Source organism: Anolis carolinensis, chromosome 3 (assembly GCF_035594765.1).
Source record: "Anolis carolinensis isolate JA03-04 chromosome 3, rAnoCar3.1.pri, whole genome shotgun sequence".
Lineage (NCBI taxonomy): Eukaryota > Metazoa > Chordata > Lepidosauria > Squamata > Dactyloidae > Anolis > Anolis carolinensis.
The window spans coordinates 282,530,979-282,553,294 of record NC_085843.1 but is presented as its reverse complement, the minus strand read 5'-3'; the positions used below and the strand labels follow the sequence as shown (position 1 = coordinate 282,553,294).

Genomic DNA, 22,316 nt, shown 5'->3' with positions numbered 1-22,316 from the left:
TTTAATTGTATTATGATATGGTTATATTGTATTGTCCTGGGCATGGCCCCATGTAAGCCGCCCCGAGTCCCCGTTGGGGAGATGGTGGCGGGGTATAAATAAAGTTTTATTATTATTATTATTATTATTATTATTATTGTGACGTGATTCTGTTGTGAGAGCCTCCCCAAGTCCTTGTGGAGAGGGGGCAGGATATAAATAAAGTTTATTATGATCATTATATAACTTTTAATTTAAATGTTTTATATAATAGTATATATAATATTTTATATGTATTTAATATATACACACACATAAATATAACATATACATGATATTTATAAAAATAATATAAATATATATTTTATAATATATATTATATTTATACTATATATAAAATATATTTATTTTATATTTTTATACATTATATATGATTTATATTATATATATATATATAATATTTATATCTATAATAAATGTTATAATAATGATAATAATAAGTTTTATTCTTATACCCCACCACCATCTCTCCAAAGGGACTTTTATGAGACAAAATGCCCACAAGACATAAATAAAGTATCTACTTACTTAGATAGTAGTTGTTCTATTTTAGAAACTTCACTTTTGTGACTGCCAAACTAGGTTGAATTGATTGAGACTTTATGAGACATCAATTGAAAAACTAGAGCAAAATGTGCTGCATAATGTCCTGTTCACAAAAACAAAAATTTTGCTGTTTAGTCTACTCAATCTAAGTTCTTATGATAGAACCAATTGGGAAATGACATTTACAACCCAGGAACAAAAAATGTGTTAGTAGTATTATTATGTATTAACTTTTATTTCTATCCTGCTGTTCTCCCCATAGGGACTCAATGCAAGTAATAGTCGTGTGGAACAACTTCGTAAACATTTAAAATAAGATAAATACAAACATTCCAAAAAATTGTATATTGTATTCTAATTGCAGGTTACTCCCCTCTGACCACTGCTTGACATTTCATGATGGGGGACATCCTTGCGTATGAAGCGGAACTTCTTGGAATGGTGAAAGAGGTACTTTTTTATTCTCACTCAATTTCTATCTAGTGACTTTGTGAGGTTGTAGTTTGCAATATGATTAGTTTTGGTTGGATTGTAAAGAGGCTCTGAAGTTAGGATCCTGCAAAACAGCCAGTAGGCTGTTAGGAATTGTGGGAGTTGAAGTCCAAAACACCTGGAGGGAGGGACAAAGTTGGCCCATGCCTGTTGTAAAACTACTAATCCCAGGATTCCATAGCAATTGGTGTCAAACTGCATTCATTCTACACTGTAAATCGAGATTCCTGTTCATTCTTGCAAGCTCATGATCAAACTTCCTTTACTGAATCAGTGCACCAATAACACAGCCTTCATTTTATCTTCCTGCCTTTTGATATTATTGGTTTTTTTCCCCAAAGAATTGTGTTGTCCCTGAAGTATGATAGTTTAGGAATTTGGGCTCTTAGGGATGGTTGATTATTTTTGGTAATTCGTAGAACAATCCTTCTGTGCCATGTCTCAAATGAGTTCATTGTTTATCTACCAGCTTTCTTCAATGTCTAGCTTCCACAGCTATAGATAGAAACTGGAAATATTTTGGCACAGACTATTCTTACTTTGGTATTTAGTTAGAATGAACTTTTTGACAATGGGAAAGATTCGTCAGTAGAATAAATTCAATAGAGTTAGTGAAGTTTCCTTCTCTAGACTTCTTCAAAAAGAGACTAGGACCCCTTCTACACTGCCATATAACCCAGAGTATCAAGGCAGATAATCCAATCTACAAGACTATTATGAAGCCTGCCAATTAACAAGATTGTTAGAATTAGATTTTGATGACTCAAGAAGATGGGTCAGAATCGAAAAAACAATAAACGGATGGCACAATTGCCTATGTTTAAAAGGATGGGTAGATAATAAAATTCTAAAAGAAATTAAAGGAGGGCCAATGATCTCATCCATGGAGTGCTGGAAAAAATGGCAAGGTAAACTGCCAATAAATAAAGTAGATATACTCCCAATAGAGTTTTTAAATAATAAAAAGGAACAGATATTTGGTAAAGCGATAACAAATTTTAAACAAAATGGAATGAAATTGATAAGACCTCTTAAACCCAGATGGGACAATTAAGGATTGGGAAATGATAAAAGACATTTGTGGGCAAAGTAACTGGCTTCTTTGGAGTGGACTGAAACAAAGGATTATGAATTGGAAGAAAAAGGAAGGTCCAGAAATAGATTTTGACCAAATTTTAAAATGGAAATTAGAAAAGGAAAAAGGCCTGATGGGCTTTATTTATAAGATATTAACTGAAAAACAATATAAATTGAAACAAACATTGGCCGAGATATGGAAAGAGGACATGAATATTAACGACTCTGACATCAAATACTGGATCAATTCAATTTAAAAAATCAAGCAGATAAGGAGAAGAGAAACCCAAAGGAAAATACTGACTAAATGGTATAGAACCCCAATCCAATTAGCTTATATAACTAAATCAACCACAAAATTGTGTTGGCACGGATGTGGGAAAACTGGATCTTATATTCATATGTGGTGGGAATGTGATGAAGTACAAAAATTTTATAACAAGGTAAAGAAGGAAATTGAAGATTTAACAGGACATAAATTGATTTTGAAAAATAAAGAATTCTTCATCCAGAAATTAGATAAGAACAAAATTACTAAGGACTGGGGGGAAATTATAAAATACATGTTTGTTGCCGCTCAAGCAACAGTTGCCTTAGGTTGGAAAGAGCAAACAAAGTGGGAAGTTAAAAAATGGTATGAATACCTAGCTGATTTTATGCTTCAGGATTATATCCTTGAAAGGAGAACTAAATATATATCAGGCCGAATCAAAAAGAATTGGGAGCTGAAATGGGGAAGATTGATAGATAAAGTCAAAGGACAAAGAAAATATAAAGAATTGAATCATTCTCTACTTACGATTGATCAATTAAAATAATATCTGAATGGAAGAAAGTACTGTTCCCAGAGGGAGGGGGAGGGGCGAAAAACTACTGTACATAAATGGGAGATAAAAGTGGAACCAACAAGTGTAATGTTACCGAGAATATGTGATTGGATGTGTATGTTGATGGATTTTGTTGTTGTTTCGCTGGTATCTACAATAAAAAACATATTTAAAAAAAAGGCAGATAATCCACAATATCTACTTTGAACTGGGTTATCTGAGTCCACACTGCCATATAATCCAGTTCAAAACAGATAAAGTGGGATTTTATATACAGTACCTGTGTGGAAGGGACCCAAGTAGCTACTTGCAGAGTTATTCTGTCATATTGGGATTCCAAGAATATGTTAAGTAGTTACAAGACAGCTACAATGGACTTGGTCTTCTGTACTGCATCTTACCCATCTATTTGTAGAGAACTTTGCATTCTTTTAGGGGGAGATATGATAACATCAGATTTTTTGCCTAAACCAAGTTGTTAATTTTAATACACAATAATTTTAATGTGATAATCTTTCAATTGTGTTTTAATTTTTATTGTAAAATTTGAGCTGATGGTCTCACATTAGGAAAAAGGCAACATATACATGAAATAATATGAATGCATAATAAACACTCCCAGCCCATGTAGAAAGAAAGTTGTTGGAATTTACATAAATGTTGGCTTATCTTTGCTTTGACTCTTCTCATTGAAACTAAAGCTTGGATTCAACACTTGAATTGTATTTTATTATAAAATTTGTTTTTTTTTATTATAAACTATGGCCAAAGGGTTTTTTTTTCAGTACAGTAAATAAACTGTTTTCTCCCCATAGTTGCTGTGTTTTCTTCATCTCAATTTAGCTTCCCATTTTGAATTTTTTAATAACATTACTCTCCTCTTCAGGGATGTTCTGTTCTGGTATTAGTATTTAATCTGTTACTATAGCATGTAAACAAACAAGATTTAGAGAGTGATCATGTACCCAATTAAGTAAGAGGAAACCCCATTGAAACCAGAGCACTTACATTTGTGTAGAAATGTATGGGATTTCACCATTAGCATCCTATATTTCCCATTTGCTATATTGGAGGATGCCAATAGTCACAGAAGGAAATATTTTTCCGGTCTTTTGCTGTTTTTGCCCCAAAGAGGGACAGTTAGTTTCCTGTTCTGTTTCACTAGCCTTTTAAATCCTTTTTTGCTTGTATCTTTTAATGGAAAATGTAATTACAGATTTTCTTGTTTGCAGTATTTGGACTATGCAGAGTTTGAGGAGACTGTGAAAACTTTCACAAAGGAATGCAAAATAAAAGGGAAGCCCTTGCCTAAAACGGGAGGTAGTTGTGCAAAGGACTCTAAGACTCTAATAATCCAGGTAACATCTCGCTTTTTGCGGAATTAAAGTTTTATTTATTGGATGAAATCAAATGTTTCTATTTCTTCGTCGAGCTTCAACTGTGCCGCCATACTGTCATTTTAGTATGAATCTCTGACTTTCAAACGACTGTTATACCATGGCTGAATGGATTTGCTTCGGAAGTGAAAGCAAACTTTTCCCCATCTAAAAAAATATAGCTGCAACAATTCCTGGAAATTTTACCAGTGGGTTTCTAAATATTGTACTAGAGTTGTTTTATTAAAGTGTTGTCTTATTGAATTTGTAAATGCTCTTGTTTCTTTATATTGGTTTCTGAGAAAATGTGTTGTAGCATTCATTGGACGATCTGCTTCCCTCTTACTCATAAGTAGGAAGATAGCCACCTCTGCCCCTTCCTACGCTCAGTTATTACATTGCTCACTACTTAATCCTGGCACCGAAATGCAGCCTCCTGGTATAGAACTTGCAACTGTGCTCAGTCGAAATATCTGGCTATGTCTCGGAAGCATTTCTGGCCTAAAATTCTTCCAAGATATAGCCTGATATTTGGATTAGCTTTTGTTAAAGAGTAAACTTTTCAGGCATGGGCAAACTTCGACTCTCCAGGTATTTTAGACTTCAACTCCCACAATTCCTAACAGTTGGTAGGCTGTTGGGAATTGTGGGAGTTGAAGTCCGAAACACCTGGAAGGCCGAAGTTTGCCCATGCCTTACTCTCCTGTTTTTTTCCTTTCTGTTTGGAAGGATCTTCTGACTTCCTTCACCGACGGAGACCAAGATGTCTTCTTTGAACTCTGGGAGGAACACATCCCTTCCGCAGTGCGAGAGAAAGAAGCCCTTGCCCAGAAGCTGGAATTCTACCTTCACATTCATTTTGCCATCTTCCTTTTAAAGCACTCTGTGGGGAAGCCGGTATGTTTTCTCTGCTCTAAATTTGGCCTCATGGGTTTTCTGACTGTCTAGGTTTTTAATGAGTAGTGGAGCCTGGAAGGTGCTCAACTGTTGAGTCCCTGTCTCAGGGCACAATCCATTCAATTCAATCCCCTTTCCGGTTTAATATTTAATCCAGGTTTGTGGCTTTGGCTTAGTTCTTCCTGAGTAAGTCTGACTGTTTCCTATCTCTCAGTACTCCTCTATACAAACAATATATATATCCCCTATCCCCTGGAAATTAGATATTTGGGAAATATATTCTTGTCTTACCTTCTTCCTGATTTTCTAGCTTTCTGTGTTCAGGGGATTTTTTTTTAAAGAGGAGCATTTTCTCATGTTATCTGTCCTTGCATCTTGATGAAATTTAGTCCTGATAAAGAGCAAAGGTGAAGAATCAGGACTGTTGAGCCTTGGGTATCCACCGCCATCCTGTCCTTTCTAAGAGTGCGTCTGAAAGAGAATGGAAACTCTCCTTAGGGTTAATAGCAAACCAGAACCTTAGATTACCATTAGAACCCGGTAGATCCACATGGCAAACAGTTGTTTAAACTAACCCTAGTTTTCTACCTTCAAACCCCACTGGCAAACCATATTTACTGTTAGCCAGAAGAAGAAAATTCTAGCTATGAGGCTCACTGGTGTTTCTTGCCAATCATCTAAACCAGGCATAGGCAAATTTGGGGCTTCAAGGTGTTTTGGATTTCAAGTACCACAATTCCTAATAGCCAGCAGACAGTTAGGAATTGTGGGAGTTGAATTCCAAAACACCTGGAGGGCTCAAGTTTGCCCATGCCTGATTTAAACCATTACAATGGCATTCGTGTCAATAAAATAATAATAATAATAATAATCATCATCATCATCATCATCTTTATTTTTATATCCCGCCCCATCTCTCCGAAGGGACTCGGGGCGGCTCACAACAGGGACAAGCCCGAAACAACAACACAACATATTTGACAAAAACTTAAAACATTCCAACAATACACAAAATAAAATAATGGACAATACATTAAAATCCAAGGCTCTGTAATGCAATCCTAATCCTTCTTGTTATTCCTATATGCTTTCCAGTTGTTTCTAATTTATGTCAGTCCTAAGGCAAAACCAACAATATATTGTCCAACAATGAAACCACTGTGCCGTGCCGGCTTTCAGTGGATGCTTAATTGATAGGAGGTCTCAATAAACACAGATGGGAGTTACTCCAAAGTAAGCACACATAAGGTTGCACTGTTTTTTGCACATGCTATACTGTTTTACTCCTTTTGCAAACTTGTTTTGGTTGACTCAGTTCTCCAGGAAAAACAAGCAAGTGCCTTGGAACTATTGCATCTGTAAAAAGTTATGGTAAATAAACCATGCCAGCCTTCAAGATGCTACAAGATTGGTACAATAGACCGATATGGCTGCCACAGAAATATTTGCTTTTCTTTTTCCTGCTTGCTGTAGTAACTGCACTTGTGTGGGAAGCAGGGTCATCTAAGAACTATGACTTGTGTCTCAGCAATATCAAACTGTGGAAATGCATGCTGTTTGGAAAATGTTTGCAATTTAGATTGGAAGGAAGCAATAAAACTGTGCTATTAAAGCCGAGATATATGGTGTTTCTATAGCTGGGGCAACCATATCCATACACAGATGCAGGCACTTTGGGTAATAAGGCATTAAAGTAGCCTAGTGTGGTTGGGGAAAGTCAGTATAAGTGGTGCCATAAGGTCACCTGCAGGCTGCCTGCAGTATTCAGTAGGTGAAAATTGAGGCTTTCTAAAAATACAGCATCTTGCTGTGTGCTCTTTGCTTTCTCTTCATACTGGTCCCTGCTCAATCAGAACAGCAGGCAAAGTGTTGTTCGGGCTATTGGCTAGTTACATTTGGGTCTTAAAGGGACTTTCATCCAAGATGCAAGATAATAAATAGTGTTTTGTATATCTCCCGACAGAGCTAGTACAAAGTTAGCTGTGTTGTTGTTATGCTACATTTTTCCAAAACATGAAAAATGTCACAGTAAAATATGATTATTCTCTGGATGGTACTGAGGGGCGATTCACATCTTAAGCAAGATGCAAGAAGCAGTTATTTATATATATGTTTATTTATTTACTATATTTCTACCCCGTTCTATCTCACCCTTGAGGGGAGTCAGAGCAGCTTTACATTTAATCATAGCTGGTACCCATTGTGATACAGTGGTTTTAGTGTTGGATGTGGCCATAGAAACCCTCTGAGTTGGTGGTTCTGAAACTGGGATCCCCAGATATTTTTGGCTTACAACTCCCAGAAATCCTAGCCAGTTTACCAGCTGTTAGGATTTCTGGGAGTTGGAGGCCAAAAACATCTGGGGATCTCAGGTTGAGAACCACTGCTCTGAGTGGTCCTGAGTCAGGGCCCTTCCAGACAGGCCCTATATCCCAGGATCTGATCCCAGGTTTTCTGCTTTAAACTGTATTATACGAGTCCCCACTATCAGATAATCTGGGATAAACAGAAAACCTGGAATCAGATCCTGGGATGTAGGGCCTGCCTGGAAGGGCCGTCACACTCTCTCGCCCTCACAAGCAGGCAATGGCAAACCTTCCTCTGAACTAATTTTGCCAGGAAAATCCTATGACACAGGCTTGGGAAAACGTTGGCCCTCCAGGCGTTTTGGATTTTAACTCCCACAATTTGGAATTGTGGGAGTTGAAGTCCAAAACACTTGGAGGGCTCAGGTTTGCTCATACCTGCTATGCCAGGTTCAGAGCTTCAATATGGTTGAGCTACTTCACATACATTGCCAGACTTAAATTGCTGCCAGTCATGTTGAGCCTAAGCTTTAATACAGCTTTGCAAAAAGCTGACTTGTGTTTCTTCATTTGCCAAGAACAAAGCTGCTTTGGATAAAAGGATTTTGTGCTTTAAAACCTACCTGGAAACCAAAGGGGCGGGCCTGAGCCAGACAACAGAATTCCTCCCTTTCTACGCTTTGCCTTTTGTTCCCAACCCTATGATCCACCCTTCCTTCAGAGAACTGTTCCAGGTATGCACCTTCTTTGTTCAAAAATTACAGCTATTTTATTGGAGTGTTTTGTGGTTTCTGGGCTGTATGGTCATGTTCTAGCAGTGTTTTCTCCTTTCGTTTCGTTTGCATCTGTGACTGGCATCTTCAGAGGATCTCATTTTATCAGAGGAGCTATTTTATTCTATTCTGTGGCAATATATATGTCCCAGTTGTTCCACAAAATCTTTCTAGCCATTTCTCTGTTGGACTGGATTGAGACAGAGGAGCCCAATAAAGCATGTGTAGTGTTGTTTACCCAAAAGTATAAAAAGTAGACTTTTGTACTATTTTTAACAAGTAAAAATGTTTTTATTTGACTAAAATATATGCCCCATTTCTCTTTCTGAGAACAAAAAGGCCCTAAAATGACTTACCCAAATTAAAAGAGTTGCCAGATACCAAATAAAATAAATGAACATACAAAAATTATTTATTTTAGAGACCTTCTACTGTATTCTGTGTGGAAGAACTACCTCTTTTTTGAACGCAACAGAAATCCAATTGTGGGCAAGCCTTTCTGAAGCGTGTTCAGCAACCTTGGTGCTGTGTTAGAAAGGTCTTTTTTTGTCCAGAATTGGCTGAATGATTGGCAACATAGGAGTGAAAATGGTTCTATTGGGCTTGGAGACAAATGAGTTACTCATGAAGATGGCATAATATCAGAGAGATGCTTCCTTCCAGTCAAAATCCTGTAGGTTTTATCCTTGCTCCATTATTATTTTTGAGTCATTCTCAAAAACAGCCCCAACTGCAGAAATCCATCCAAGAGGTTATTGAAGACTATAAAGATTGTGATTTGTTCATCAGGGTACAATCTGCTTATATTCCTCTTTTTTGGGCATCTATATTTGATTCTGCATTTTACAAAATCTCCCAGTGGCTTTCTGTACATAAACTATCCCTTTCTATTGTTGTATTTATTTTACCAGGAAACACATTTTAAGTTATACATTCTTCTGTCTTGCTTCCTGGCTTCTAAAACATTGTAATGTTTGGCATGTTTTGTGTGCATATTTGGAAAACAGTTTTGATCTGTGTATATTTCTCTTCTAGGACTCTTGGGAGTCTGATCTGAAAACAAGGTTGGAAGAGTTTCTGTCTGTGACGCTAAAAGCCACTAATACCCCAAGGCTTTTGACGTTATATGTATCCTTTGCAAAAGGCTTTCAAAATAGTCATCTTGTATGCTTCTCAGCATGTGAATGATATTGTATTGTTTGACTCTGTACATAGTTAGGTGAAAGTTCTGGTTTCAATAGGAAATTTACCCAAGTAGATTGCAATTCACTGGTTAGTGGGATCTGCCCCCAAATTGTGGAATGACCTGCTGGAAAATATTTATTTATTCTTCTGTGCTGTCTGAGGGTTGGGTGACACGATTTGGAACAGACAGATTTGGGGGGGAAATTCCTCTTGGCTTCTCTTGGCCCTACTAGCATCTACCTTTCTCCCATGCCAGAATGCAATCCTGAATCAACCTCAGGAGCATTGATTTTGCTCTCATAACTATTGACCTGAGATTTGTACTGGGTGGGGAAAAAGAGATGCTGGTGGAAAGATGCAGGTACAAAAAAGAGATCTCTCTGGAACATCAACCTTGGAAGATGGTTGGCACCGGTGCCTCCTTTTTGAGCATATATGAACAACCTGTATAGCTTATATGTGGTAGCAGTTTATCTGGATTAAGCATTTGCCACGTGAAGAAATCCTTGCATCTATCCCAAATCACATTCTTGTTTGGTTTGTATTCCTTGTCCATATCTTTGCAGGATTCGTAATCAAAATTTCAGAAGTATTTTTGTGAAACTTCAAGCTGTTCTCTCTGTCTCTCTGGCTTATTTACATATTGATCATTTTCCTTAATCATCAATTTCTCATCTGACAGAAGGAGAATGCACAGTGCAGCCAAGGTAAGCAATTCTATTAAATAAATACATGAAAGTAAATTCTGTAGATGACATGTATATTGTCTTGTGGCATCGGAATGTCTGTTCCACTTACTAGAAGTAAAAATTGAGGGAAATGTTACTCTGTATTTACTTTTTTACAATGTGAGGCTTCCATTGGTTATTCAGAATAATTTACGATAAAGCCTTCATAGGGGCAAAAGTTTGGTAGCATTTTCTTCCACCGTTTGCCAAACCTTCCTAGCAATATTTGGATGTGGAACAAAGATGCCTTTAGGTAAAACAAGGACTTACTAATCCTGTGTTTTCTTTATAAAACTCATATGGTGGCTGCAGATAGGGAAGGAATTTGCAGAGAAGAATTGTCATGTGAAAGACAAGTGCTTAAACACAACTCTTTTGCTGATTTCCCCCATGTAAATGTCACATATAAATTTGAAGAGTGAGGAGATGTCTGTTTGCCTGATCTTTGCCAAGATTTGGGAAGTCCGGGAAAAACATTCTGCTTAGTTATGTAAGGAAAAAAACATAATCCTGAGGAGACATTTATTGGCTACAGTTGCGTAGTTTATTGTGGTCTTAAAACAAAATGAAGATGTTGAAGGGAGAAATGACAGAATCCCTCGGAAAATGTCTTACGTTTTTTCTGGTCTCCTGAAGCGTTTCCTGAAATAGCAGGAAAGGTATGTTACCTCTGGGGAGAAGGAATACTTCTAGGGGCCAAAATCTCAAGGGGGAAATAAACACCCCTTCCTCTACAACTGTTTTCCTTTATCAGCATAATTGTACCCTCTGCTTTGCAATGCCCAGTGCGTAATTTCTTGCTTTTGTAATCCTTCAAGTCATTTCTGCTTTATGGTGACTCTACGGGTAAACCCATGAGATTTTCCTAGCAAAATTTGTTCAGAGAGGGTTTGTCTTTGCCTTCCTCTATTGAAGCATTAACCTGATCCAGCACAATATTATTTCAGGTGTGAACTCTATGTTTGTATCACAACATATATAGAAACAGTGAAGGCTGTAAATAAATGCAGAGACTCCGTTTTCCAGCCCTTTATTCAACTGAGCACAGTGACTACCTCAAGATTGGGCTTTGAGCTCTGTGGTCCATTGTGCTGAGCAACTGCCATAATAATGATAATTCAGTCAGCTCTCATCCTGCAGCATAGAAGTATAGTGGAGAGTCATAAGTTCCTTACCAAACTACAAATTCCAGGATTCCATAGGGTGGAACCTTGGCTTTTAAAGTGGCATCAAACTGCAGCAATTGTGCAGTATGAATACACTGCTCCAGTGATAATGAAAGGCTACCTTTAGCTCTTTCTTTGCCTTGCTGCTATATGTCTGCATTTTGCTCATTCGCTTTGCTGGTTTCGCTCCTGTGCTTCTCCCAACAAAGAAACCTTAGTGATAAGTCACATCCTGGAATGATGTAACAGACGGATGTGAAGGAATCTGAGTTAGAAAGCAGTAGATTTTCCCTAATATTTGCCAGGTTCAGGCAACTTGGGAGTTTTACACGAGTTCACTGTGTAGCTCAAACTACTTGGTTGGCATTTGGTGTCTGTGATAGGGAATACATTTTATTGTCAGAACAAAATAATCACAAAGTACTATTCAGTGAAGGGGAAAATTGACTGAGACCTCTTGGGCTTTTTGTTCTATGGTTTTTGGTTTTGAATTAAAAACTGCAGAAAGTGTGTTTCAGTTTCCTTGGAAGTTTCTCAGTAGGTTTGGAGATTTAGGTTCTTCAGCCTGCCTTTAGTCTTTGCTGGTTTGACTCTGCCCACCTCAACTGCTCCTTCTTACAAGCTCAGGGCCTTGTCACTGGCCACTTACTCAATGCCACCTCTTCCTTTATTTCCTTCCACAATAGCCATGGCTTCCACTTGGCTTTTTTGCTTATCCTTAAGGCCCTGTTGTCTGTTGTAACCAAGCCTCAGTTCGTGTTACTGTAGTCTCCTATGTCCATCCTGTTAATCAAATCTACCAAAGATTTAGGATTTTTAGTCAACTGTAAGCCTATCACGAGGCAACAGTGAGATGTGGCAGCTCAGAAAGCCAATGCAATTCTAGGCTGCATCAACAGAAATATAGGGTTCAGATTGAAGGAAGTCATAGTCCCACTCTTTTCTGCTTTGTTCATGCATTACCTGGACCAACCCTGTGTCCAGTTGTGTGCTTTCAAGTTGTTTCTGATTTATGGCAACTCTAAAGCAAACCTACCATGAAGTTTTCTTGGCAAAATGCTATGGATAATTTATTTATTTACAGTATTTATTTACTATATCACCCCGAAGGGGACTCAGGGCGGATTACAATGAACACATATATGGTAAACATTCAATGCCAACAGACAAACAACATATATAAACATACACAGAGGCATTTAACATTTTTTCCAGCTTCACGATTCCGGCCACAGGGGGAGCTGTTGCTTCACTGTCCACTAGTGGCTGTACTTCCTCATTCCTTTCCTCGTGTTTTGCTGGCAGTTTTATGATGTTGTAAATTAGTTAAATTAGCCTCCCGCATAAAGCGTACCTAAATTTCCCTACTTGACAGATGCAACTGTCTTTCGGGGCTGCATAGGTCAACAGCAAGCCGGGCTATTTGATGGTCGGGGGCTTAACCCGACCCGGGCTTCGAACTCATGACTTCTCGGTCAGTAGTGATTTATTGCAGCTGGTTACTAGCCAGCTGCGCCACAGCCCGGCTCTGAAATGTGTCCAGAGAAGGGAGGCCAAAGTGGTCAAAGATCTGGAAGCCAAGTTCTATCAGTAGCAGATTGGGAAGCTGGATAAGGTTGGCTTGGAGAAAAGAATGTTGAGAGGGGAATGATGGTCATATTGAAATTTTTTGAAAGGATGTTCTATCGAGGAGGAAATGGCAAGCTTACTTTCTGTAGCTCATGAGGACTGGGACTCAACGGAGCCATGGATTCAAACTCAGGAAAAGAGATTCCACCTAAACATTAGGAAAGAACTTCCTCATGGCAAGAGCTGTTGGATTGGATTGTCCTTGTGGCCTTTTTCAATTCTAGGATTCTAACCATCTCTCGTTATCTGTTTTCTTCCCTATCTTCTAAAGTTGCATGCAGAATCATAGAATTGGAAAAGACCACACAGGCTATCCAGTCCAGCTCCCCTTAGCCATGTAGGAACACACAACCCAAGCATTCCCGACAGTCCACCATCCAGTCTCTGTTTCAAAACCTCCAGAAAAGGAGACTCCAATGGACTCCTGGGCAGCAGTGGATTTCACTGAAGGCCATGAGTTCATTTCCACTTATCAAGTCATTTATGTGTTTTATGTGCCTTAAAGGGCACCGCAGTGAAAAATTGTATGACTGAGTATCTGTAAATGCAATCAGTCACATACCTTTTTGGTAGTATGCGGTGCTTCTAGTACGTAATTTAGAAACTGTTATGTCACATTGGAGGGTTTTAAAGTTATCCGTCCATAAAGGGTTTCCATCTGGGAAATGCAAGTGCCAGTTCTGTTTTAACGCTCTGTGATAAAAGTTGATACCTGTGATTCTTGTTTGGTTTGGTTTGAAACAGTCTCCAGTAAATACTCAGGTTTGTTTATAAGCACCATCTTAAGAGCACCAAGTATTGTTTGCCGGACTTTGAGACAAAATGTTCTAGCGAGACCATTAAATTGTCAAGTCCTGTTTTAGAAGCCGACGTTTTCCCATCTGCTGGCTGTGTGTTGTTTCAGTCCAAGGAGGGTGATGTAGTCTAACAATGATCGAGTACATTCCCCTTGCCAGGCCTGTGTTGTGAAGCTGGTAGTATTGCCTAACATCTATAGTATCTGCTGCAAAATGGAGTAAGTGTCTCTTTTGTGCCTTTTCGTAGCCATAATGGATCATTAGCCAAAGAGGAGGCCAAAAGCATGACTCTAACCAATTCTTTTACCCCTAACTTGTTGGTAGTAAAAGGGTAGGTAAAGGTTTTCCTGACATCAAGTCCAGTCGTGTCCGACTTTGTGGGCTGGTACTCATCTCCATTACTAAGCCGAAGAGCCGGCGTTGTCCGTAGACAAGGTCATGTGGCCGGCATGATTGCATGAAGCGCCGTTACCTTCCCGTTGGAGCGGTACCTATTGATCTACTCACATTTGCATGTTTTCGAACTGCTAGGTTGACAGAAGCTGGGACTAACAGTGGGGGCTCACTCCGCTCCCCAGATTCGAACCTGCAACCTTTCGGTTGCAAGTTCAGGAGCTCAGCACTTTAACACGCTGCACTATCAGGGGCTCCCACTTGATGGTAGCCAGAGTCAAATGGAGAATACACAATTGGATTGGTCCTTCATATCTCAGTGAAACTGACACATTTCCTTTCTTCTCTTCTATAGAAATGCTGCAGCAGCTTCATCAGCAGCTGGTGGAGTCTGAACGCAAAACTATGACTTACCTCAAGCGATTCAATAAAATCCAGGCCGACTATCACAACCTGATTGGGGTCACGGCCGAACTGGTGGATTCCCTGGAGGCCACAGTTAGTGGCAAAATGGTGAGTCAGTCAGAATTAGCAGGCAGATAGAGTTGCCCATTGGGACATTTTCATTATTTATTTCATTTATAGCATTAAATAAATGTGGGTGCTAGAAATAATATCGTATGAAAGCTGACTAGCACAGCCTGAGCATTGCAACCAGACACAGTGATGACATCTGCCCTTGCGCTTGGCTAATCTGCTGCTGAGTACGCATGCCCAGTGTGGAATACATCTCACCACATTAAAACAGTGGATGTGGCCCTTAATGGATGTCTGTGCCTTACATCACTAGAGAAATTATACTGTTTAGCTGGTATTGGACCACCTGACATCTGCCGGGAAGTAGCAGCCTGTAGTGAAAGGACCAAGGCAGTGACATAGAATCAGAGTTGGAATAGACTTCATGGACCATTGAGTCCAACCCCCTGCCAAGAAGCAGGAAAATCACATTCAAACCACCCCCGAAAGATGGCCATCCAGCCTCTGCTTAAAAGCCTCCTAAGAAGGAGCCTCCACCACAATCCCTCCAGGTCAGAGAGAGAGTTCCGCTGCTGAACAGCTCTCGCAGTGAGGAAACTCTTCGTCGTGTTCAGGTGGAATCTCCTTTCCTGTAGTTTGAAGCCATTGTTCCGTGTCCTAGTCTCCAAGGCAGCAGTAAAGACACTTGTTCCCTCCTCTCTATGACTTCCCCTCACATATCTATACATTGCCCTGATCATGTCTCTGCTCAGCCTTCTCTTCATGCCCAGCTGTTTAAGCCGCTCCTCATAGGGCTTGTTCTCCAGATCCTTGATCATTTGTTGCCCTCCTCTGGACACATTCCAGCTTGTCAACATCTCTCTTCAATTGCGGTGCCCAGAATTGGACATAGATTCCAGGTGTGGTCTGACCAAAGCAGAATAGAATAGAGGAGGAGCATGACTTCCCTGGATCTAGATACTAGACTCCTTATTTATGCGGACCAAAATCCCATTGGGGTTTTTTTTTGCCAACGTATCACATCATTGGATCATGTTCACCTTCCTCTCCACCTCGACTCCAAGATCTTTTTCACATGTACTGCCGTCGAGCCATTCTGCATCTTTGCATTTCATTTTTTCTGCCTAAGTGGGGGCATTTGTTCCCGTTGAACTTCATTGTGTTAGTTTTGGCCAGTCATGTCTCTAATTTGTTAAGATTGTTTGGAGTTCTGCTCCTGTCTTCTGGAGTATTGGCTATCCCTCCCAATTTGGTGTTGTCTGCAAACTTTATGATCATGCCTTCTAACCCTTCATCTAAGTCATTAATAAAGCAGCCTTCATCTCCACATTTATACAGATTGGAGTATCCCTTATCTAGGATTCTGAAATCCAAAATGATCCACATGGATGGCTGAGAAAGTGAATTTTTTTACTGTTAGTTTCTACAGAGTACAGATTAGTGTTGGTTGCGTGCACACAAGTATTGTGTATAAAATTACCTTCGGGTTATACTGTGTGTTATATGTATAAAGTGTATGTAAAGCATAAATACATTTTGTATTTAGACATGGCTCCCATCTCCATAGTGTTTCATTATGTATCCAAGTACAGTAGAGTCTCACTTATCCAACACTCGCTTATCCAATGTTCTGGATTATCCAACGCATTTTTGTAGTCAATGTTTTCAATACATCATGATATTTTGGTGCTAAATTTGTAAATACAGTAATTAGTACATAGCATTACTGCGTATTGAAGTACTTTTTCTGTCAAATTTGTTGTATAACATGATGTTTTGGTGCTTAATTTGTAAAATCATAACCTAATTTGATGTTTAATAGGCTTTTCCTTAATCCCTCCTTATTATCCAACGTATTTGTTTATCCAACATTCTGCCGGCCCATTTATGTTGGATAAGTGAGACTCTAAAATTCCAAAATTTGCAAAAAAAAAAAACAAAAACCTTGAGTATATAAAGCGTAAATGAATTTTGTATTTCGACATGGGTCCCATCTCCACAATGTCTCATTATGTATATCCAAGTATTCCAAAATCGCAAAATAAATAAATAAATAAATAAATAAACAAACTGAAACACTGAACTCTTCTGTTGCAAGCATTTTGGATAAGGGATACTCATTGTCCTGTATTAGCCCAGCAGAGGTGGATTTGGGAACATGCCCCTGCTGAGTTCTGCCCTAAGGACCAGAAAACATGCTTACAATGGGTGTTTTCTTTGTATTGTTGGAGGCTTTCATGATTGGAATCAGTGGGGTGTTGTATGGTTTCTGGGTTGTATCTAGTAACATTTTCTAGCAACATTTTCTCCTGACGTCAGTTTTCTTCCTCTAAAGCAAATTTTATCATATCACCGGCACCAAAGGGATGAATAGATAATTAGGTTGAAGGGTGTTTTTTTGTTTTGTTTTGTTTGCCATGTTGCCTCGGTAATAGTGGAAGGATCTGTATCAGAGGAAGTGGAACAAAGGGAGAGAGTTTGCCCCACTTGGCAACCCTTTGCTGAGCCACGTTTGCCGCTGATGATCCAAACATGGCTGTCTGGTATCTCGTATAGTGTGTTCTCAAGCAATGGGGCAATCTCTTCTTTGTTCACCATAGACTTGCTTTTCCTAGAATCTGCCAGGCGGTGGCACCATTTAGTTGAATTGGTGGTCTTTCTCAAACTAAATTGGTTGGAGTTTGGAAAATGAAAAACACTTTCATCAGATGGCATTTTTATGAACTTGGATTGGATAGAATTTTAGCATCATGATCCTGAAAAGAATTTTAACAAATAGTATTTCTCACTCCCAGAAAAAAAAAATCTCACATGCCAGCTTTCACAGAGGAAACTGCGGAATCTGGGTCACCACTTCCGGAGTATCCACAAATTCAACCATCTATAGTTTGAAAATATGTTTAAAAATCTAGAAAGCTAATCTTAATTTTGGCATTTTATGTACAGGGCACAGTTTTACTATGCCACTGTATATAATGGGACATAAGCATCCTCAGGTTTTGGAATCAAAAATGCATCACTTTGGAGCGGGTGGGTCAGGCAGAAGGAACTACACAAAAAGGCCGTAATTTCTCCCATGTAAATTTCTCCAAATATGATATTATTCTACTTCACCCCTATATGTGTCAGCTCCTGGTATGTTCAGAGCCCTTTGAGACCAGTTCTCAATATTTCTTTTTTTTTTTTAAATAGTTTTTATTAAATTTTTCTATACAGGTTAAAAATAGAGTATGAAAAAGTAGATGAAATAATAAGAAAAAAAGATGACGGAAAAAGGAAAGATAAAGAAGAGAGGTAAAGAAAAAAAGGAAGAGGAAATGAGTAAAAGAATAATGAGTGACGTATCTATTAAGAAATAATTATGGTATTCCAAAGAAGCAAACGCATTGGGACCTGATAAAAAATTATATGGTAGAAATGCAAATTAAGGTGTTAATTTAATCTTAACAGATGGTTTGTAGATACAAACTGAAGGTAAAGAAGATGCCGACACCAAAGTAGAAAGAAGAGAAATAAAGAAACAAGGAGAAAAAGTAGAAAAGAAAACTTTTATAAAGTATCTGTGTAAAAGATGGAAGTCAACCTTTTTATTTTTTATTATTATCCCTTGTGTTGTATTTTTTTGGGGGCGAGTTTCTGTGTTTTTTTTTCTCCCTCTATCTTATGTTTTTCTTCTCCTTTATGTCTACTTTCTTCACTTCTTTTTCTAGAAACTCAGTTGTTCTCACACTTTCACTGTAAATTTTAGTTTGAAACCTAATAAAAAATTTTTTTAAAAAAAAAGAATAATGAGTGATAAAGATTAAAAGCAATATTTTTGGTTTAGTCTTGACTTCTGAACATCTTTGAGGTTTCTGCCTTTTCCTTCTTCCTGTGATGACTTATGGGCCATGTAGTCCCGTTCCTAGTACTGTTGTGACAGATGAAGAGGAAAACTTGGGTTTCCCACCGTTTCTGCCAGATTTGGAGCCCTTGCAGCTGCAGGATGTTTGTCCACAAGAAGTCAGCCAAACAAGCCTTGTGGAAAAATCTCCCCCATTTTCTCGCCGCCTTTATTATAATCAAGATAGGCATGCTCGGGAGGCGACTCGCCGAAGCGCCCAGATAGCTGCCAGACAATTAGATGATTAAGTCTATTTCCTTTGGGAAAGTTTAAGGAGTCTCGCATCTGGACAGTATAGGTTTCGGTTCTTGTTCCCCAGAGAAAGTGTGCTTTGGCGGGAAAACAAGATCCTATATAGATGTTGGCCACAAAGGATTCCTTGCGGAGTCAATTCGTCAGCTTCGGGAGTAGATTGTGTGTGGACTACGCTACTCCAGCTTCCAGGACCTTGCTCTCGTTCCAGCCCTGCCTTGTTCCCCGGACCTCGCCACGGATTTCGCCACGGACCCTGTTCTTGCTCCTCGCTTCTTGTTGCCTTGAATCAAGCCTTGTTTGCCAAGAATCTAGTTTGCTCCCCAGCCTTGCATCAAGCTCCATGGACTAAAGGACCTTGTCATTTCCCCTCACTTTGCTTGGCAAAGTGTGTGTTTCGGTTATTGGATTACAACTTTGGACTTTAATATCTCATATTGGACATTGTTTTCCTGGACTATATTTGACCTTTCCTGAAAGGTCTTCTTCTGAACTATATTCTACACTTGTTTTTATTAACTTTATATATTTCCTCAATAAAGATAGTAGATAGATTCTGGCCTCTGTGTATGGTTATTGGTGCTCTGCAGCCTGGGTCCTGACACTTCCTTGTTTTCTCTTGATTTTTTCTCCCTCTCTTTTATTTTAATCCTGTGTAAAATCAGAAAGAGCAGGAAGCAAATCTGGGACTTTTCAGTCAGTCTGGATGCAACCGTACAATATGAAAACCTGTGCTTTGAAGTGTTATATATAAAGGGGTCCAATATAGTTGGATGCAGTTATGGCCAGATTGTAAGGCATTATGAAAATCTTCGGACAGTTGATAAAAGAGAACATGCAAGCAGTCCTCTTGAAATAAACTCAAAACAGTGCCATGTCCTATGCATTTCTCATGAGAATTGGCTATCCCTTGTCCTTATGGGTTTGGGGTTTTCAGTCCTTTTGGCTTGTTAGTCTGGTCAAAGGAAAGAGGTCTAACTTTCCACTGGTTTCATTGTTTCCCTGATGTAGATCACCCCAGAAGACCTACAGAGTGTTTGTGTCCGTTTGTTTAGCAACCAGATGAGGCAGAGTGTGGCCCACAGCATTGACTTCACAAGGCCTGGAACTGTAAGTATAACCTTCTCTCGGGTTGTGTGGGTTTAAAAGTAGTGCTGTTATCTTGCAGAGAATATGTAGATATAGGTAGAGATAAGGTGAGCCTTGCCCGCACAATTCCTCCCAAAGGTCTTTAAGGTTGTAATGGAGTTGTGATGTGCGCGTGTCCTTGAGCAAGATCTTTTTTTGCTAGTTCTCATAAAATGGACTGTCAGCTTTAAGTGTAAGAGCCCTGTGAAACATTTACATATTGCAGAGCGCTCTTTCGGTGTGTGTGTATATCTTGTTTGGGCAACATGGGACAAGATGCTATATATCTTCATTTTATGTCCTGAAACAGAGATATGCAAGGGAGTGTCTTGGCCAAGGTCAGGTTTATGACTCAATCCAACCAGATCAAAGCTGGTGGAAACAGACAGGCCTTTGTGTTTATTTGAAGATTCTAGACTGGTACAGAAAGTCTAAGGGTGCCACCCTTTTTCATATTGCTCTGAACAACAGCCACCTCTCCAGAAACCTTTGGAATCTGAGGAGTTTCACTGAATCCCCAAAGAGCTTCTGTGTTGAGAATGAAGAAGCCTCAACACTTGTATGGAGATCAATTGGGAACAAAGGGATTACCATGGTCCAAGCCTACTGTCTAGTTTTTCACCTCTGCTTCTCAGATCTATGTAGCTCAAGGTGTTTTGCTTCTTGCCTGCATGGAGAGGTCACTTCTCCCTTCTTCCCTGAAATCTTTAGTGCTTTATTACCCTTTATTTAGAATGGAGTATTATGTGGTTTTTCTGCCTCAAGAGACCTGATATGCAGACCCAATAGTCAGCATTAAGGACTCTCCTACCAAAAATAAAGTCACCTCCTTTTGTGTTGTCGAAGGTTTTCATGGCCGGGATCACAGGTTTGTTGTATGTCTTTCGGGCTGTGTGGCCATGTTCCAGAAGTATTCTCTCCTGACGTTTCACCCACATCTATGGCAGGCATCCTCAGAGGTACAACAAACCTCACCTCCTTTTGTCTATCTACTCTTTTATCTGAGATGTATTACCTGCAGCAATAAAAAATGTTTACCTTTCGTAACCTTCCCAGAGCAACCTGAATGTTTTCTCTTCTGTTTCCTACCATAATGCACTGGTGGTGATGGATTGTATTCTGTGATATATACCAAATATTCCTTTACCTTATGCACCAACTTGCCTGTCTTTCTCAGCTTCTGAAGATCAGCTACCTTGATCTGAAGGGACCAAATCCTGAGCATTGATCCCTGCCTTCTCACCAGCGGGCAAATAGCTCTGGACAAATGTCATCATCATCATAGGCTATAATTTGTGGCCGAGTATGATTGCCTTCTAAGTACAGGGTCTTGGACGTGGGTCCATAGGTGACAGTAGAGACCCATTCTTGATCCACATGTTCTTTCGCAGTGAGAACGTCAATTTCCAGATGATAGGTTTGACGTGCCTTCCTCTTGATGCGTTATGTATATAGGGATAAGGTAGACCCTATTTCTTTCCTATTTTATCTATATAAAAGTCAGTGTGTTTGTTTATTTGTCTGTCTGTGTCACAAAGTCTGTTGCTAGGTGAAGTGGCTCTCTATGATGTCACTGGATTGGCTGTTGCTAGGTGAAGTGGCCCTCTGTGATTTTACTGGGAAAGAAAAGTTACCGTAATGTGTGTATGAGGAGAAGGGAGGATGGAAGGAAAGACCCATGTTGGAGACATGGTGAGGTAGGCTCTCTCATAGCTGGTGAAGGGAGGAAAGTAAAGGAAAAGAAAGGAAAAGAAAGAGAGAAAGAGAAAAATAAGTGAAAGAAAGGAATGGAGAAAAAAGGAGGGAGGGAAGGAATAAATGAAAGGAATTGAGAGAAGGTAAGAGGGGAAGGAAAGAGAAAAAGGATATGAAAGCAGAGGTGGAGTGACCCCTCTAACACCTGGGCAACACTGGGCAATAATAATAATAACTGCAAAAGGCCACCCTACTGGGATCTGCACGCATCATCCGAAAATACATCACACAGTCCTAGACACTTGGGAAGTGTTCGACTTGTGATTTTGTGATATGAAATCCAGCATATTTATCTTGTTTGCTGTGTCATAATAAAATAATAATAATAATTTCTTACTTGCCTTTCCTCGGGGCAAATCACAGCACCGTTAAAACACAAACATTGCAAAAATTCTATAAACGAACATATTAAAATGTAGTTCTGTAACCAATACATATATATATGCTAGACCTTTGTATAAAAGTCTAGATAGCCCCAGCAATCCCCTCAGCTTCCTTCACAACTGTTGTTTTTATGGAAAGCAAAGCTATGATTCTATGATTTTTCATACTATCCATAGAGAAAAGGGATTGCACCCGGACATAAAACC

General features: G+C 39.2%; 1 protein-coding gene across 4 annotated transcripts in view; it reads left to right on the top strand.

Annotated features, from left to right (window-relative positions):
- Positions 1 to 22,316, top strand: part of armc9 (armadillo repeat containing 9) — a 135,236-nt gene that overhangs the window by 1,665 nt on the left and 111,255 nt on the right. For all 4 annotated transcript variants that reach the window (XM_008120018.3, XM_008120017.3, XM_008120020.3 and 1 more), the window contains exons 2-9: positions 950 to 1,035; positions 4,214 to 4,339; positions 5,087 to 5,254; positions 8,139 to 8,294; positions 9,369 to 9,461; positions 10,201 to 10,225; positions 14,587 to 14,744; positions 19,855 to 19,953. In XM_008120018.3, coding sequence (XP_008118225.1) covers positions 982 to 1,035; positions 4,214 to 4,339; positions 5,087 to 5,254; positions 8,139 to 8,294; positions 9,369 to 9,461; positions 10,201 to 10,225; positions 14,587 to 14,744; positions 19,855 to 19,953 — 879 coding nt within the window. In that variant the 5' untranslated portion in view covers positions 950 to 981. The remainder of the gene's footprint in view (positions 1 to 949; positions 1,036 to 4,213; positions 4,340 to 5,086; positions 5,255 to 8,138; positions 8,295 to 9,368; positions 9,462 to 10,200; positions 10,226 to 14,586; positions 14,745 to 19,854; positions 19,954 to 22,316) is intronic.